The sequence below is a fragment of the Vespa velutina genome, chromosome 2 (assembly GCF_912470025.1).
Source record: "Vespa velutina chromosome 2, iVesVel2.1, whole genome shotgun sequence".
Taxonomy (NCBI): Eukaryota; Metazoa; Arthropoda; class Insecta; order Hymenoptera; family Vespidae; genus Vespa; species Vespa velutina.
The window spans coordinates 2,806,108-2,823,885 of record NC_062189.1 but is presented as its reverse complement, the minus strand read 5'-3'; the positions used below and the strand labels follow the sequence as shown (position 1 = coordinate 2,823,885).

Here is a 17,778-nt window from a genome sequence, read left to right as displayed (position 1 = left end):
TTTCATTCTCCCACCCAAATGGTTGTATCAATACATCAGTTAACTCCAGTCTCGGCGTCTTTTACCAGACGTCTTTGGTGTCTTGCACAACTCTTTGATTCTCCAGTCGTGCAAGCGATCGAGCCAGTTCTCGCTGGTATTGCGAACGGACCGTATCGTTCTTTCTCTCTTTCTCTCTCTCTCTCTCTCTCTCTCTCTCTCTCTCTTTATCTCTCTCTCTTTTCCTTTCCTTGTTCCTCATTCTTCTCACTCTCACTTGCTCTTTCACGTTCACTAACTTTCGTCGTTGTTATACCGGTCATCGTTTTTGTGAGTAAGAAGAAGAGGAATTTAAGAATTAAACCGTCGAAATGTATTTGGAATTCAAGTTCGACCAATTGATTCGATTATAGAAAAATAAGAAGAATTTGAGGATTCAGTTTAAAGAAAAGAAAAGAAAAGAAAAGAATAGAAAGAAAGAAAGAAAGAGAAAGACGAACATTTATTTCTAATATATAATATATATATATATATATTATATTTTTCTCGATTAGAAGAGTAATCACAGCAAGAGAATATCCAGTTGAATTTAGAATTTGTGAATGTGCGGTGAGAATCCTTTGTCTTACCTGTTCCTTCCAATCTTATTGTTATCATCATCATCATCGTCATCATTATTATTATCATTATTATTGTTATCGTATCGTATTAGTGTTATCATACGTTTCTATTACTCGACTTTGCTTGAAGTGTTCGTAATTGGTGATTTTTCTACGATATCATCCTTTCTTAATTCTCCATATTGTTTTTTAATATAAATCACGATGGAATTCTTATATGATGGAACATTTAATGTAGTGCTACGATAAGGAATCGATCAAATCAAAGGAACAAAAGGATCGTCACAACTCTTTGTGTCCTCAGACTGAAAGTTTCAAAGAAATTTTAACGATCAAGTATACAGGTCAGTGACATCTTTTTTTTTTTTTCTTTTTCTTTAGATCGATGAGCATATTCTTTTTCTTTTTCTTTTTTAATTTTTAAAAATTTTTAATTTTCTTTTGTTTTTTTTTTTTTTTCTTTTTCATAAATGTCGTGGGAAAAAATAAAAGAGGTATCGAGTTAGAATCCTTGTTCTTTATCTTATTCTTTCAATCTGTTTTCAAATGTCAAAGCAAATGCATAAGATATAAATAAATGTTTACGTATAAAATATCGGCATTTTATTAAGCGTCATTTTCATTTCCATGAAATTGACTCAACATGAAATTCATCTATATCGTTTAAAAGAAAATAAGTAATCACTTGAAATGATATTAACGGAATAATACATAGAATATCGACGAAATCGTTTCTATATCGTTCGTATATTATCATTGTCATAGCCATTACCGGTTTCTCTGTATCTTTGGAAAATTTTGCTTTATCCTTCTTTTTTTTTTTTTTATTCGCGCTTGTTATAGTCATCATTAGTAGTTTTCTTCATCCTTATCTGTATCGTTGAACGTAATGTGTTCTTTCTTTCTTTTTTTTTTTTTTTTTTTTTTTTTTTTACTTGTACGCATACGTATATGTACATGTACATCGAAAGAATAAGAAAAAAGAAAAAGAAAATGATGGATGGCGATCTATGATTTTCTTTCTCTCTCTCTCTCTCTCTCTCTCTCTCTCTCTCTCTCTCTCTCTCTCTCTCTCTCTCTTTCACGATCATTCTAAGAAACGAGCAAATTGTTTCACCCGTTGAAAATAATAAAAAAAAAAAAAATTTCTCTCGTAATTATTCTCATTGTTATTATCATAATCATCACGTGAATACAGGTTGAAAGATCGAGGAATAAAATTGTAGAATAATATGGCTGCTTTTGAGCGTCGTAACGATCGTCATAATTAATATTTTTTTTTTTTTTTTTTTGTCTTGGCTAAGTCTTACCCAGGCACTGTCCGAGATATTCCTATTGATACGTCAGGTATACGTTAGTGTATGTACAGTATACATAGTTTAACGTGTGTATTATGTATCATAGATACGCGATCGCTTTCCATTTCATTCCAGTTGCATTCACGAGTTAACTCGTATTGAACCTGCGCACGATAATCTCGTTCACGAGTTATACGAAGGGTCATCGAACTGTCTCCGTTTATTCCTTCTTTTTTTTTCTTCTTCTTCTTCTTCTTTTTTCTTCGTCCTTTTGAAAAGTCCTCGAAAGAGCTCGCGCGAAAGATCTTTAATTTTTTTAACGACCTTTTTATTCTTCGCAAAAAACAAAGGTCAAATAGTTGATGAAAAAAACCTTTCGTCATTCGAATTATTTCTTTTCTTTTTATCTTTTATTCGTTTTATTTTTTTCTCAATATTTTCAACATTTCATCTAAGAAAGATGTTCGTCGCAAATATTTGTAAAGTATCGCATAAAAAAAAAAAGAGATGTATAAATTATTAACCGTGTCATTCTTGGAAGAGAAAAAAAATCGATAGTTCTTTTTCAATGCATAAATATTTATTATTTATGAAAAAGGATAGAATAAATATCGGGATAATGCAAAACATATTCGCACTTTGTGAAATGTTTTTTTTTTTTTTTTAAACGTTAATTGAATTTATAGATGAATGAAAAAATAAAATCCAGTTAAGTATTCATTCTATTCGGTATGCACTCAGATCAGAATATCGTGATACACTCATAAGATGATTTCACTATTTGTACGTGTATAGACGTAAGATCTTGAGAACGTGAATATTGACATATAAAATATAACCGAAGAAAGAGAAAACGATATTTCCGGCCTTTTGAGAATTTTACGTCGTAAATAGTGACTCTTGATACTGAATCCGTCGAATTTAACAAAGAATTATTATAACGAAATTTTTATTGTACTCATCGATATATTTTTCTCGTTTTCGAATTTCAACGCGCTAAAAAAAAAAAAAAGAAAAAAAAATGAAGAATGAATATAAAAGAGAGAGAGAGAGAGAGAGAGAGAGAGAGAGAAGAAAAAATAAGAACAATTCTCGTTATTTAGTCATCTATGAAATTAATAACGTCTTCTCGAAATTTGTATCTTATTTTTCTTTTTTTTTTCTTCTTTGTTCTTTTTCTTTTCCTTTTTTTCTTTTTTTCTTTTTTTTTTTTTTTTTTTTTTTTTTTTTTGATCCATTACGAACTACACAACTGGAAGAAAATCAAGAGATCGTTTCGAAATCGAACAGATCGAAAACTCTTAAGGAGAAAGGTTTACTGCTCGAGAGAGATTACTAATAAGAGTGAGAGTTCGACTTACAACGTGTGAGTTACATCACTGACGAATTACGCGATATACGTTTGATGGCTATTAAACATAGAACGGAAGAAGACATGTCGTCGAGAATGAGAATTTTTCATTTCCATCACGTATATACCGTGTTAATCTGACGTGTCTCCCTATTATGGATGCTGCAACGCAAATCCACGTGGCACCAAACGCATGTTTTCATACTTCCATCGGAAAAACTTTTACTTGATAATCGTTGTTACAACTCATTGTCTATCTTTTTTTTAAACCCGGAAGAATTTATTTCAAAAGTTTTATCATTGATCGAACGATCAATTTACTTTCGCGATCAATTAAATCCTTATGGAAAATATTAATAAAGCAAAAGAAAAAGAAAAAGAAAAAGAAAGAAAAGCAATGATAAAAGAAAAATTGTCTCAAGATTATGAAATACAAATTCATTTGATATTATTAATTATTATTTTAACGTGAAAAAAATAGATTTTGAAAAAAAAAGAAAAAACAAAAGAAAGAGTTTAACGATACTTTCATTAGAGAATGAAAGAAATGAAAAATTAGTGATAATAGAAATGCTTAGGTCGATCAAAAGGAAAGATCTATAAAATGTGAGATACAATATTTGTTTTTCATATTTTTATTTTATAACATGAATCATTACTTTCATTTTTAATCGTCGGTTTTTCCCGCCTCTATCGTATCGTCTTACTCTCTTTTTCTTTTTCCCTCACATCTACGTATTAATATAATGTAACGTTCAGTGTAACTTAACTCATGACTTCATAACATCTTACGACACGAAATATAACATATTATACAGTTTTGATGATCGATCGATATTTCGCGTGTTACTTTACTCTTGCGTGATATCTCAGTTTGTATATAATTCCGATATAAAAAAAGAAATAAATTACAAATTGCCAAGACAGAAAGAAAGAAAAAAGAAAAACAAAAAAGGAGACGAAGTAAAACAACTCTTGCTCGAAAATTTGTGTCGATCTTTTTTATTTTAAATAAATATTTTCTTTCCAATGAATTTCCGTTGATTTCAATGACGTCAATGATTTTATATTGAAATACATGAATTATTCATATACAAATTTATCTTTATATTTAAATAAAAAAAGAACGAAACTAATTGAAATATTATAGATCCAAATAATCTCCTTTAAAAAAAAAAAAAAAATATATATATATATATATATATATACTTTCTCTACCTTATTTGTTCTCTTCTTATTTTTCTTTTTCTTTTTTTTCTTTTTTTGTATCCATTCTTTGGATATAAAGAAGATGGATGTGCCAAATGCAACACCTATAATACCAACAGCCTCGTTGGAGTTGAAAACAAGGAGAGCTCAGTTCCAAACGCAAACTTCGACCTTGGATGCGAGAAGAAGGCAAGCGGTTTGTGTTAGAAGGGCATGTAAAAAGTATGGACCGAAAAAAAATTCAAACATTGTTCTTGACGGACTCAACATGACAGTGCCTAAAGGCGCAATGTAAGTGAAATATTAATATTCTGAAAGTTTAAAGGGGGGGGGGGGGGGGAAACAAAAAAAAAACAAAATAATAAAAAGGAAGAGGAAAGAAACGAATAAAATAGAGAGGATTAGTTAAAGTAATAATTACATAAAGCTGGACTTTGAAACTTTTGAAATTGTTAAATATAATATTTTTTTTTACGTAAAAGTTATAATATCAATTATCTCCAAAAATTGTTTAAAATTGTACTATTCGTTTGATTTTTTAATGAATCGTAAATAATCCCAAGCAAATAGAATATATAAAAGAAAATATATGAAATAATTTAATTATTAAATTAGTTATCATCGATAATAATTCTATGTATTATTATTATCATTATTATTATCAATATATCTTTTTTATTTATTAATTTAATATAATCGGCCAACTTGGGATTCACGTAATGACAAGAAAAATATAAAACGAGATAGTATGTATGAAATCATTTAGGATTTGACATAAATTCTTTCCTTTTTCTTTCATATGAAATAGAATGAATTATTAAATGGAATTGTTCAATGAGAAATTTTTTATGATAATTCATGCTTTTTTCTCTTCTTTTTCGTTTTCTTTTATGGAAAAACTCTTAAGGAATAAAAATAGCGAATATATTCGCTAATTTTATAATAAATAAGAATTAATAAATAAGAATTAAATAACATGAAATATATATATATATATATATCCGACGTATCTTTCATAAATAATATCTTTTTAGTTATGGTCTCCTTGGTGCCAGTGGTTGTGGAAAAACCACATTATTATCCTGCATTGTGGGTCGAAGACGTCTTAATTCCGGAGAAATTTGGGTATTAGGTGGTAGGCCAGGATCAAAGGAATCAGGTGTACCTGGTCCACGATTAGGATACATGCCACAAGAAATTGCACTTTACAATGAATTTTCGATAAAAGAAACATTTTTATATTTTGGCTGGATCGCAGGTATATCGACCGAACAGATTGACGAGAAATTGGAATTCCTTTTAAAGGTAACATACTTTTAATTTTTATAATAAACAATATTCTAATTTCTAGATTTTTAAGATATAAAAAAAAAAAAATTGAAATTTCTATTGAGATCGCTTTAATATGTATTATTTTAGTTCTTAGAATTACCATCGGAGAATCGTTTTATAAAGAATCTTTCTGGTGGACAACAAAGAAGAGTTTCATTTGCTGCAGCATTATTGACCGATCCAGAACTTTTAATACTTGATGAGCCAACCGTAGGAGTTGATCCTGTTTTACGTCAAAATATTTGGAATCATTTGGTTCATTTAACGAAAGATGGTAAAAAGACAATAATTATAACGACACATTATATCGAGGAGACCAGGCAAGCTAGTATAATTGGACTGATGAGAGGAGGTAAATTTCTTGCTGAAGAATCACCGACTAAGTTAATGGAAATGCATAGATTGGATACTCTGGAGGAAGTCTTTTTGAAACTCAGCAAACGTCAGAACATGGGTCTCAGAAGGAGAAGTAGTATTCTCAGTAGTGTTACAGGTGTCCCACCGGAAACTGTAATAACCAATTTCATCTTTCTTCTATCGATTATATAAAATCATTATCTACGTCGATTTATCTTTTTCTTTCGATTATAGGACGTTGATGACGAGATGAGTGGCGAGTTTGGTGACAACGTTAGTATTTCTAGTCGAAGAAGGAGCATAGTAGTTATGGATGACGGAAATGTAAGATTTAAAAGTCACGAGTTAATATAACAAGTTCTTGAGATTGAATTATATTTTATTTTTTCTTTATTGTTGTTCTCTTTTTCTTCTTATTTTGTTTTTTTTTTTTTTTTTTAAATCGAATTTATTTTTATAGTTACCGGAATTACCACCGGAGGAAAAAAGTTCATTTAAATTCACCATGTTAAATCCACAACATATGAAGGCGTTAATTTGGAAGAACTTTTTATGGATGTGGAGAAATGTTGGGTAAATATGTAAACATCTTTTTTTTTTTTTTTTTTTTTTGGTTAATATCTGTATGTCACAGCAATAACGTCACTCTAATCAACAATATTAACAATTTTTATTTTATTCAGCATGATGGCGTTCATCATTGGTTTACCGGTAATACAAATCGTCTTATTTTGTATCTCTATCGGAAAGGATCCCACTGGTTTGAAAATAGCAATCATAAACAAAGAACTTAAGAATAGTACGGACATGTGTATACCAACGTTTGGCTGTGATACCTCACAACTGAGTTGTCGATTCTTGGATCATTTAAAGAATAGATCTTTGATCTTTTTACCTTATGAAACTGAAGAAGAAGCTGAGTATGCCGTACAAAAGGGCTGGGTTTGGGGTGTTATATCATTCCCAGAAAATTACACGGAAGCTCTAATTACAAGGATAAAATATGGCAAAGATGTAGAAGATTGGGATCTTGTATACTCGTCGATGAACATCATTATGGATATGTCGAGTAATTTTTGTATATTAACAATTCTTTGTTTGCTTTAAAAATTTTGATTTCTTCTTATTTCTTCTTTTTTTTCCATTTTTTTTTCTTTTTTAGATCAACAGATCGGCCAACTCTTGCAAAGGAGTATCCTGTATTCCTATTTCGATTTTGCTCGTGACGTTACTGTTGCATGTAATTACAGTGAAAAATTGACTAGCATACCTTTAGATGTAAGTTGATAGATACGTATAATTATCGATTAATTAAAATTATATCATTCATCTTTAATCTTGTAATTTCATCATGCAGTTTAAAACACCGATCTATGGACCTCTGAATCCAAATTTCACTGATTTTGCAGCACCAGGAATAATTTTGACGTAAGTCTTCGAATTATATGATATGTGTCTGTGTGTACGCGCGCGTGTGCGTGTATGCGCGTATGAAAGATTTCAATATCGTTAAAAAAAAAAAAAATTATTATAATTATTACAAATCTTTTAGTATTATCTTTTTCCTATCGGTTGCTATCACATCCGGAGCAATGTTACTAGAAAGGAACGAAGGTTTATTGGAGAGAAGTTTAGTGTCTGGTAAATTTCATTATTTAAACGACAATCAATTTCGATTGATATATCAAAATATTAACTAATAATTTTTCCATAGGTATAACTGGTCCTGAGATATTATTTGGTCAAGTGATAACACAATTCGTGGTAATGACTGGACAAACTCTAATGGTATTGATTTTTAGCTTCGCTGTGTTCAAAGTTACTTGCGAGGGTAATATCGGCTGGGTTTCATTGTTAACTATACTCACAGGATTATGTGGAATGTGTTTTGGTATATATATTTACGATTAAAATATATATATATATATTCTTTCTGATTCGTTTCTTCACTCTCAATCTTATTTGATTTATGTTTGTAGGATTTGTTATAGCCTGTTTCTGTGAAAATGAAAGAAGTGCAACTTACGTTGCAATGGGATCCTTCTTACCGATGGTTATGTTATGTGGAATAATTTGGCCAGTTGAAGGAATGCATCCTGTTCTTAGTTATATCAGTTTTATTCTTCCATTAACGAAGAGTACCGAATCAATGAGAACTATGTTAGCTAGAGGCTGGAATATATCACAGTCTTCAGTTTACAATGGTTTTATTGCCACTTTTATCTGGATTACTATCTTCCTTACACTCGCTATATTGTTAATTAAATTTAAGAAGGGATAGAGGTACATAACTATTATATTAATTATTACTAAATATTACTAATTAGATAATAAATATATATATATATATATATATATATATATATGTCAGTTAATTAGTAAATAATTAAAGAAAGAGTAATATTTCGTAATAATTAATATATATGAACCTTCAATCGAGATATATAATATAGAAAATATAATAGAAAAAGAAATTATCTTTTATATTGATAATGAATAATTTTAACAAGTTTATCATAAAAGACTTCTGATTGTATCGTATATGTATTATTTTTTAAAGAATTCAAATCGTTCGATAAGAAAACACAATACCTCTACAACAAAGAGATAATCCCTGATATATATATATATATATATATATATATATATATATATATATTAATTACATATATATCATAATTATATATATATATATATATATATATGTATATATATATCAGATCTCTTACGTTTATGCACGTTATTTACTTAGCCATACTTAGTTTCCACTTATTTGTATTTATTTAATTTTATTATTTTATGCGTTTCTTTTTTTTTTTCTTTTTTACTTCTTCGAGATCGTAATAGCAATGTTTGTACAGAATAGCGATTTGGAAAAATATAATATAAGGTGTTCTTTCTCTTTAATTTTTTCTTCGTTTTTTTTATTTGTCCTTATATTTTTATTTCTCAGGATTTTAATTAAATATATGTATGTCATAATTTTGATAAACATTAAGAACTTCGCAGGATAATAGAATTTTAATAAGAAACAACGTATGAGCAATATAAACTAATCTTTTTCACGAACTTCATTTATCATCCAAGGTTTAAAAACGTGTCCATCAGCTTCCTTTGAAGCCATATAAGTGAAGTAGGCTCTTTTAAATGACAAAGATGGATGTTTTCGAAATTCCATGGTACTCCACATATACTGGCTATATAATACACGCATTTTTCGTAAACGACTGTAGAATATGGCATTTTTCATAGCGATCTATCGAAGATAAAACAAATGGATTAGAATTGAATATAATTTTCTTTGAATTATTATTTATTATATACTTTTTTCTTCATTTCTTCAACTCGATCGAATGTTAATTCTCGAATTTCTTTCTTGGACATATCCAAGGACGGAACCATAATATCCGGTTGTTTAATTATATCAGCCATCGCCCAAACCATAAACGTCAGGGTCATTAATTCCTCTATAATATAATATATTGTTAATATTTGATATAAAATTTATAAATTATTTATGAAGAACTTATCTAAGAATAATGTGAAAAACATAAATGACCTTTTTCTTTGTCGGTAAAAACGAATCCTTTTCTATACATAATCCAGTTCTGAATTTGTGGCATCCGATGACATTTTGGTAATTTGGCAAAAAGAAATCCCTCTGTTGCCATTGATTTCAATTCTTTCTGTAAAAAAAGAAAAAAAGAAGAAGAAATCCTTTTTGTCATCATTTTGATCTAATCCAAACAATCAAATTGTAAATATTTATTCATACTTTTATTAAGTCTCCCAAATCAACGTTGTCTTGATAAAGATTCTTATCTCCTTGATCTTTGTCAACTTTTGATTCTGTTATAGTTTTTGTTACAGATAACTTTTTATTTTTATCCGTCTCTTTCTGCACCTTTTTCTCTGTCATCGTCGTTCTCCTTTGACTATGATTTTCAATCTTACCTGATTGTTCTTTTATTTTTTTTACAATCTTCGTATTACGATTGAAATTTTTTTGTTCGTCTTTAGATTTACATATATTATGTTTTACTGAATTAATCAAATCATTTTCATTTTTTTCATTTATATTTTCATCCTTATCATCTTTCTTTCGTTTGTCAATGCAATTGGTTTTACAATCGCGATAACATTTTTCAGATTTACTTTCTTCATCGTTAGGACCATAAATTATTCGTGCTGCTTCTTCCAAATACTTATCTCTACGTTTTCTTTCTTCTATCAATGCTTCATCTTTTCTAGGTAATGGTCCAGGTGGTATATTCGTTGGTGACCAATGACTATGCAAACAAACACATGGTATATCTTCCTTGCTTGGTTTTGGTGTATGTATAGGTGTGGCCATGTTTAAACCTTCCACAACTGTTGTTACTTTTGGATCCATAGTATAATTTTCTATTATACCCGATATACAATATTGTACATCGTCTATGTACTCATCTTCACGAGGAATTCTTTTAACATCAGATATAATCATTTTTGTGTCAGCTTTCATAGGTCTCGAAATATTTTTCACATTTGTATAAGCTTTCTTCTTGAAGTTTTTTAGTTTATTTTGACGTTCCTTCCACTTGATCTTTTCTTCTTTATTCTCTACTATCTTTCTTTCGTACTTACACTCGCATACAGGCTTTTTAACTTTTAATCTTCGCGGCTTCGGAGGACAGGCATATTTATTTAATCTGGCACACGTCGACCAACAAGGTACTTTGTGTTTACAACCGGCATAATAATCCATTAAACCATTGTCCTTCAGAGCTAGAGCCCAACGTTCCTTTGGTGATTTCGATTCCATTAATTTTTCTCTTTCCTCAAGTAATCTTTTGGACTCTTCTATTTCAGCATGTTCACCGGCTACACCATAAATATCTAAATAATCACTACAATCGCATGGTTTAATGTTATCTCGTGTCTTCGATATAATGCCAGGAGGTGTTATGTATCTTTCTAACATATTCATAAAACTGTTCTTGGGTCGATAAGCACATATTTCATAAGGTGATTCATAAACATCGTATTCGGGAACATACTCGTCGCTTCTTCTTCGACTTGGCGGTGGTGTATAATAAATAACACCCTCTATTACTCTAGTTTCATCATGTTCCTTCTCTTTTTCTTTCTTTTTCATACTAACCCTTCCAACGCTAGTTCTACCGACTTTATTCAATTCAATTTTTTTATTCCCAACTGATCCACCAATCTGATACATCAGAATCTTTTTCTTATTCCTATTTTCACGACAAATACAAGCCTTCCCACCTGGTCTCACAGGAACCATCTCGATTGGTGGATCAGGATCAGTCAAATAGGCCAAAGTCTTTTTAACAGGCAATTCTTGTTCCGATTTCGTCCTCCAACCGCACGGACCTTTTTTCGAGATCTTCACTTTGCTAATGGTTTCATCAAAAGTTGAATCCTTTTGCAAAGTGTCACCATATTCATGTTGACAATACGATGGTGGTTCTTCAGGAAGAATAATTGGCTGAATGTCATTGAGATGGATGTCAGGTGATACCATCATGCTCTTCAATCTTTTCATTTCTTTATCGAGATATTCCGATGTAAGGGCAATGCCAACCTCCTTCGTCAACGATTTCTTTTTTTTTGATTTCTTCTCGCTAAATTTTGTGAATTCCTGAGAATTAGATATATTTTTCTTTTTCAAATCTATTGCAGGATGATCTCTTGAAATTTTTCTAATCATACTTTCGTTCGTATTTCTCTTATTTTGTTTTTTCCCACCTTTCTCTAGCTTTTGATCGTAAGAACTTCGTGGATTGTTTTTAAAGAATTTTTTACATTCAATCGTTGAATTATTTGAATACGATTTTAATTTATTTTTAAATTTTCTTTTCTCGCCATCATTTTTAATAAATTTTTTTGTCATCTGCGGCGATATTTCGTTCTTCTCTTTCATTTTCACAATTGATTTCTTATCTTGTTTACTTTTATGAGTATCATTTGTTCTTTTAATTTTCTCTTTTTGTAAAAATTCTCTCTTCGAAAAGGAATTCGTTCTTTTCCTTTTGAACGGCAAAGAGGACATTTTCTTTCGCAAATGTTTCTTCGAGGTTTCAATAACGTCTAATCTTTTTTTGATACTTACTACGGGTTTCTTTTTACTCTTAGTTTCGTTCTTAATCTTATCCGAATGTATTTTTGTAGACAAAACTTTATGTTTGTCAGACAAGGTTTTCAACGAACTATCTTTCGATGATGTAAGAATTTCAGATTTTTTACTTTTTTTCTTCTTCAAAACTTCAATAATAGGTTCAGATGGATCCGATCTTGGTTTAGGAGTTGAAAGTTTTAAAGTTTGTTCATATTCCGTAATAGTTTCCTTGACCGATGGTGCAGTACGAGAAACATTCCATGGATCATCGTAACCATGATAATCTGGATCAGGTATAAATTTGGTAACCTTTTTTTCAACAGTCTTTTTCTCAGCTGCTATGGTTTCTGGACTAGCGTGACAGAGTTTGTCACGTCGTAGAATTTTCTCCTTTTTCATTGGAACAGGCTTTTTTATTTCTCCTTTTTCTTCTTCTCCTTCTTCTTCCTCTTCCTCTATTTCTTCCTCGTCGTCTGTTGGCCTGGACCTTTTTGGACGTGGTATTCTCTCACCAAAAGGTCCTTCGCAAACAGCACGTCCTGGTTTTATTCCGCATGGTGGACCCTAAAAAAAAAAAAAAAAGAAAAAACAAATAAAGATAATTCATCGTATCTACACGTCGAATTTACATCAACAATGATCAAAATTTTATTCTATATGTCTAATTAGAAATCGAATATTTTTTCCGATAAAAAAAAAAAAAGAAAAAAAAAAGAAGAAAAACCATGTACCCTTAAAATCTCTTTTCGTTCTTTTTCCTGTTCCTTCAGTTCGTCGGGGGTTAAAATGTTAAGAGTACCCCATGGACCGTCACAGGTATGCATGCCATGTTCATCACCGCAAGGTTGAAAATCAGCGATACTATACATTCTTTTTTTCTTATTGGAATGATAATCATCTTCAGACTTTTCCTTTTTATTCTTTTTTCTTTCTAATTTAGCAACTTCCTTGAGAAATGGATTCAATCTACAGGATTTATCACCTGGATAGATTTTACAAGAATAAGCTGAAATTGTTTCAGGTCTATATTTTTTTCCTGAACATAAACCTTCCTTTTTGGTCCATGGGATGTTGTCGGTACTCAATCTTGGAGTCACATTTTGATTGAACATTTGTTGAATGGCACATGTACACGGTGGAATATTTTTAATTAGCAATGGTGGAGATGATTCGATCTTTTTTGAAGGAATATGAATAGTATCTTTCGCCATACCAGTTATATAATATTTTTTCTCGCCTTTCGCAGTAGTAACACCATTTATAACAACGTTCGTAGTAATTTTATCCTCGGAAGCAATGACATCGATCAAATTTACCGTAGATTGATCAGGTGTAAGCGCTGGTGAATGAAGTGCCATTGATCCGACTATGTATCTGTTGTTAAAAAATATATTGTTATAAATTTCATCAATTTTACGTTTTATCCTTAAATTTATTTGAATATTAAATTATTAAATAAATAATTATTAATATAATTTAAAATTATTAAAAGAATAGGAGTTTTGTATCAAATCAAAAGAAATATTTCATTTCAATTACTTTTGTTTTCGATCGTCTTCGGTTAAAGTATCAATGACCATATAAGGTGCCTTCGTTTTTTTACTTATGATATTAGTCTTTCTGGTTTGCCTGCAAGAACAACAACTATCACATATTGGTCCTGGAAAAACGAGTCTCATCGTAGCCTCAACGTTTTTCAATATCTTGTTTGCTTCCTTCTCTACTTTTATAAATTCTTCGTCTGCATTGTGTAACCATTCTTGCCAGTTCTTGGAAAGATTTTTTCGACCACTCGGATAAATCTTATTAGGGCCATCGCCAAGTTTCAATACTGTGAAGAATCTCTCATCGCTATTTATTGGCGTAACATTAGCCACTCCTGTCATCTCAAAAGAAACAGGACACTGAGGTGGTTCATTCGAGACACCGCTTATAATAAAATGTGCATCCTTTTCTCCCAGCCAGGATTTTTTATTTTCCCGAGGTGGATTAAGTGTTCCTGAATAGGAAAATAAAATGAAGAAAAAAAGAGAAAGAGAGAAAAGATAATCCTATAAATCTTTCTAAAATAATAATTTAATCAAACGTGTATACCACAAATCTTATATTGTACTGGATCAGTTTGGTTTTCGCTCAATCCGGAAAACGTGAAATCGAAAACTTGATTCTCCTCGGGCGATTTAAAGATATCAGATTTATCAACACTAAGACGTCTTTTAATAGATTCACGAATTTTCATATTTTTATGAAGTTCCATTACTCTATCTTCGCGTTTCGCTGAACCTAGGAACTCAATGATAATATATTTTAACTAATTACGATTGCATTGATATTTACTACCTTCTTTCTTCGAATTATTTTTCAAAAGATCGTTTTTAACAATTTTATGATTTATTTCGACGTTTCGGAACTCTTCTTTGTAAGTAAATATTGGACAACTTGGATCAGGTAGTGTCACTTTTGGCATTGCTATCGATTTACAATATTTTCGCCAACTTTCCAAACGATTCAAGTAAGTTACCCAATCTGGACGTGTAAAGAGTTCTTCCTTATACGGTGAACTTGCTTTTTTTCTTGGTAGAACCTTCATTGGAAGAGCTACAAAGTTTAATAAGATTGATAAAAGAAAAATAAAAAAGGAGGAAAAAAGAAAAAGAGAGAGAAAAAGAAAAAACAATAATGTCGTTACGTTTCGGAGGAATTTTTGGCATAATAACAGAAGGTAATCTTTTATTTAATTCGATAATCGTTTCTGGCAATGTCAAGAAAGCAATGGCGGATAAAATGATTTTTTCGTTGCAATCATAATTATTTTCTGGAAATAAAAATTAAATTTTTAGCAAAATTATACATGATACAAAATCTAAATTCAATCTTCGACAAATCTCTTGTACATACAAAGGACAGATAATTAAACAATATGAGATAGAAAACCAATAGCCAAAAAGCTATTTTTCACAAGATATAAGATATTCATTATTTTTATTTGAAAACTATATATTCTTTATCATACCATACATTAGATCCATATCGGCCATTTCTGATCATATGAAAAAATATTTCATATTTTGTACTCACTATATATAGTATAATATTCCAAATCATTGGACCGTTCTAATAAGTGATTTCTCAATAAAGTTCCTTACATTTTAATATTAAGTTAAGATAAAGTACGAGCATATATCATCCTAAAGAAAGAAATTTTGTTATCGGACGTTTCTTTTTGAAACATTTTTGCATCCTTGTTGCTAAATATAAAATAAATGATTTTTATCATCTTATTTATTATTTGAAAACATAATACTTCTAATAATGTCTCCTATCAATCAACATATACAATTTGTCGATTGAATTTAGATTCATTCTGTATATAAATTTTATATTAATAAGATAAATTGATGAACGAACTGTAGCCTTCCTCTTCGAAATAATTTCCAGTAAGTAATCTGTAAATTTCTCGTAAAAAATCAATCGCCTTGAAGTCACACAATCGTTGCATTTTTCTGATATTTTTTGGATCCATTTGAAAAAATGTCGTTAATACTCCTATGTCCATAAGCGTTTTCTTAGTACGAACAGTTTCCATTTGTTTATAATCAGCCATTATCATATCCTCCAATATCATTAGATTTTTCATCTAACAATTTACAAATGACCTTTCTAATTAAAAATTCATTTTATGTTATACATTTGTAATGAATTTTGAAGTTACCTGATCTATAGAGAAATCTTGATACCATCGTGGACCAGCAATATTTTTTATTTGTTTCAATTTATTTTCCACTAATAAATAAAATAAAATATATATGTATCTCTTACTAAAATATGAAATCAAAATTAAATACAATTAGTCAGTTCCATACTTTTTTCTTTTCCAATACGAACATTTCGTCGGGTTTCCTCGTCGCTTTTACGTAATCTATCTTCCCATAAGATATCTTTGGCTAACGCAATCTCATCTTCTATGTACCACTGATTTGATCTAATGATCGAAGAAATACCAAGATTTTCAGATTTCATTCGAGCGAACTGTATATCCTTGCCTCTCATCGTTGACCTTCTTGACAATGCGTTCAAGCGATTAACATATTGTGTCCGTAATTTTATTGCTGGAGATTCTTGTAACAAACTTATTGCAGTCAAAGAAGACGTATAAGGTGGTTTACGTTGATCATATTTAAACATAGAATCGATGTCTTCCATTGTACAACAAAAGTTGATTGGTTTTAAGATTTTCATGGTTTCCATTACTTTTCTTTAAAGTTGAAAGATATTATTTATCAGGCGAAATAATATTTTTTATATTTAATCAGCATTTTAAATTTACTTTTTCCGGCGCAATAATCGAGCATTTGATTCCTTGGACTTTATAGAAATTCGAGACATTTTGATGTTTACATGACCATCCATTTTTGCATTTGCCAAGAATGTTTTTGAATTTTTACTTGTTAATTTGAAAAATCCATTTTTAATTAAAGTAAATCCTGTTTTTTTTTTTTTTGTTTAATTATATTTATCTTATACTGTAAAATTTGGGCGTGTGTGACAGTTGTTGAGAATTTGAGAAGTGTTTAATCTGTCAGAGTTCAGATTTATCATTCGATTGTTTCACTCTAATCGAACATATTTATTTTTATTTATTAATATATATATATATATATATATATGAATTCCTATTACAATAATTGATATAATATCATAAAGTGTCCTGTTTATTGATTATCGTAAATCATCATTATTGATATGATCTTTCTTATCATTACTATGGGGTTAGGAAAATGTCCATGTATGTATGAGTGTCGAAAGAATTTTAGGAATAAAATTTATAAGAAAGGAATATAATCTTGGAAGTATAAGCGATATGAGCCATATAAGAGTTTAAAGTATATAAACGATAGAAATGAATGTATATGCATGTACATGGAGAGGTGACATCTAGAATTTTTCTGAATGCGTTTTGTCTAAATGTAATTTATAAAAGATATACTTGAATGAAAGAAAGTGATAATGAATGAGTGAAAGAAAGAGATAATAAACGATATAAAAATTAGGCATAAGTACGTAGAGAACAGAGTAGATCAGAATAGAGAACAGAGTATAACAGAGTAGATCAGAGTAGAGCAGAGTAATTGAGTAATTGAATAATTTTATCGAGTAAATTTTATAGAGTAATTTTATCGACAAAAGTCAAGTGAATACACAAACGAGAAGAAGTTATGTATATCTCGGAAGAACAATAGAGAATTTGTTTATATTTTTATATTAATAATAGCAATTGTTTTTTTTTCCAAATCAAAAATCTAATCTAAATCCAAAATCACTACAACTAGAATCATAATAACGATAATAATTATTATATAAATATCACATTTTATTATTTTCTTTTTTCATAGTTTTACAGTAAATTATTTATATCGATGTTATTTATAATAGAATGAAATTACGAATTAATGTTATTACGTGCTTCAATGAACAAAATTTTCTAAATATTTTGGTCTAGCGAGCAATTTA

General features: G+C 29.8%; 2 protein-coding genes across 2 annotated transcripts; one reads left to right on the top strand and one right to left on the bottom strand.

Annotated features, from left to right (window-relative positions):
* Positions 1-145: 145 nt before the first annotated feature.
* Positions 146-8,477, top strand: LOC124946373 (ABC transporter G family member 20-like). The gene is made up of 12 exons (XM_047486944.1): positions 146-943; positions 4,537-4,748; positions 5,492-5,762; positions 5,877-6,299; positions 6,381-6,470; positions 6,607-6,719; positions 6,830-7,215; positions 7,309-7,424; positions 7,504-7,574; positions 7,699-7,787; positions 7,861-8,037; positions 8,126-8,477. The coding sequence occupies exons 2-12, from the start codon at positions 4,540-4,542 to the stop codon at positions 8,425-8,427; spliced, it is 2,247 nt and encodes a 748-aa protein (XP_047342900.1). The 5' UTR covers positions 146-943; positions 4,537-4,539; the 3' UTR covers positions 8,428-8,477.
* Positions 8,478-9,102: 625 nt separating this feature from the next.
* On the bottom strand, positions 9,103-16,653 carry LOC124946738. The gene is made up of 15 exons (XM_047487900.1): positions 16,595-16,653; positions 16,131-16,522; positions 15,980-16,050; positions 15,676-15,904; positions 14,957-15,082; positions 14,648-14,865; positions 14,362-14,557; positions 13,807-14,266; positions 12,999-13,641; positions 12,188-12,831; positions 10,275-11,923; positions 9,922-10,100; positions 9,706-9,832; positions 9,471-9,613; positions 9,103-9,402 (listed from the first exon to the last, which is right to left on the bottom strand). The coding sequence occupies exons 1-15, from the start codon at positions 16,651-16,653 to the stop codon at positions 9,199-9,201; spliced, it is 5,340 nt and encodes a 1,779-aa protein (XP_047343856.1). The 3' UTR covers positions 9,103-9,198.
* Positions 16,654-17,778: the final 1,125 nt, after the last annotated feature.

What these genes read in the sequence shown, in the direction of transcription:
- LOC124946373 (XM_047486944.1), top strand. Translation starts at nt 4,540, where the DNA reads ATGGATGTGCCAAATGCAACACCTATAATACCAACAGCCTCGTTGGAG. An exon ending in CATCATTATGGATATGTCGA is followed by an intron (nt 7,216 to 7,308) that starts GTAATTTTTGTA and finishes TTTCTTTTTTAG; the next exon opens with ATCAACAGATCGGCCAACTC. An exon ending in ATTATGTGGAATGTGTTTTG is followed by an intron (nt 8,038 to 8,125) that starts GTATATATATTT and finishes TTATGTTTGTAG; the next exon opens with GATTTGTTATAGCCTGTTTC.
- LOC124946738 (XM_047487900.1), bottom strand. Translation starts at nt 16,653, where the DNA reads ATGTCTCGAATTTCTATAAAGTCCAAGGAATCAAATGCTCGATTATTG. An exon ending in CGATTATTGCGCCGGAAAAA is followed by an intron (nt 16,523 to 16,594) that starts GTAAATTTAAAA and finishes TCAACTTTAAAG; the next exon opens with AAAAGTAATGGAAACCATGA. An exon ending in AACGAAAAGAGATTTTAAGG is followed by an intron (nt 12,832 to 12,998) that starts GTACATGGTTTT and finishes TTTTTTTTTTAG; the next exon opens with GGTCCACCATGCGGAATAAA.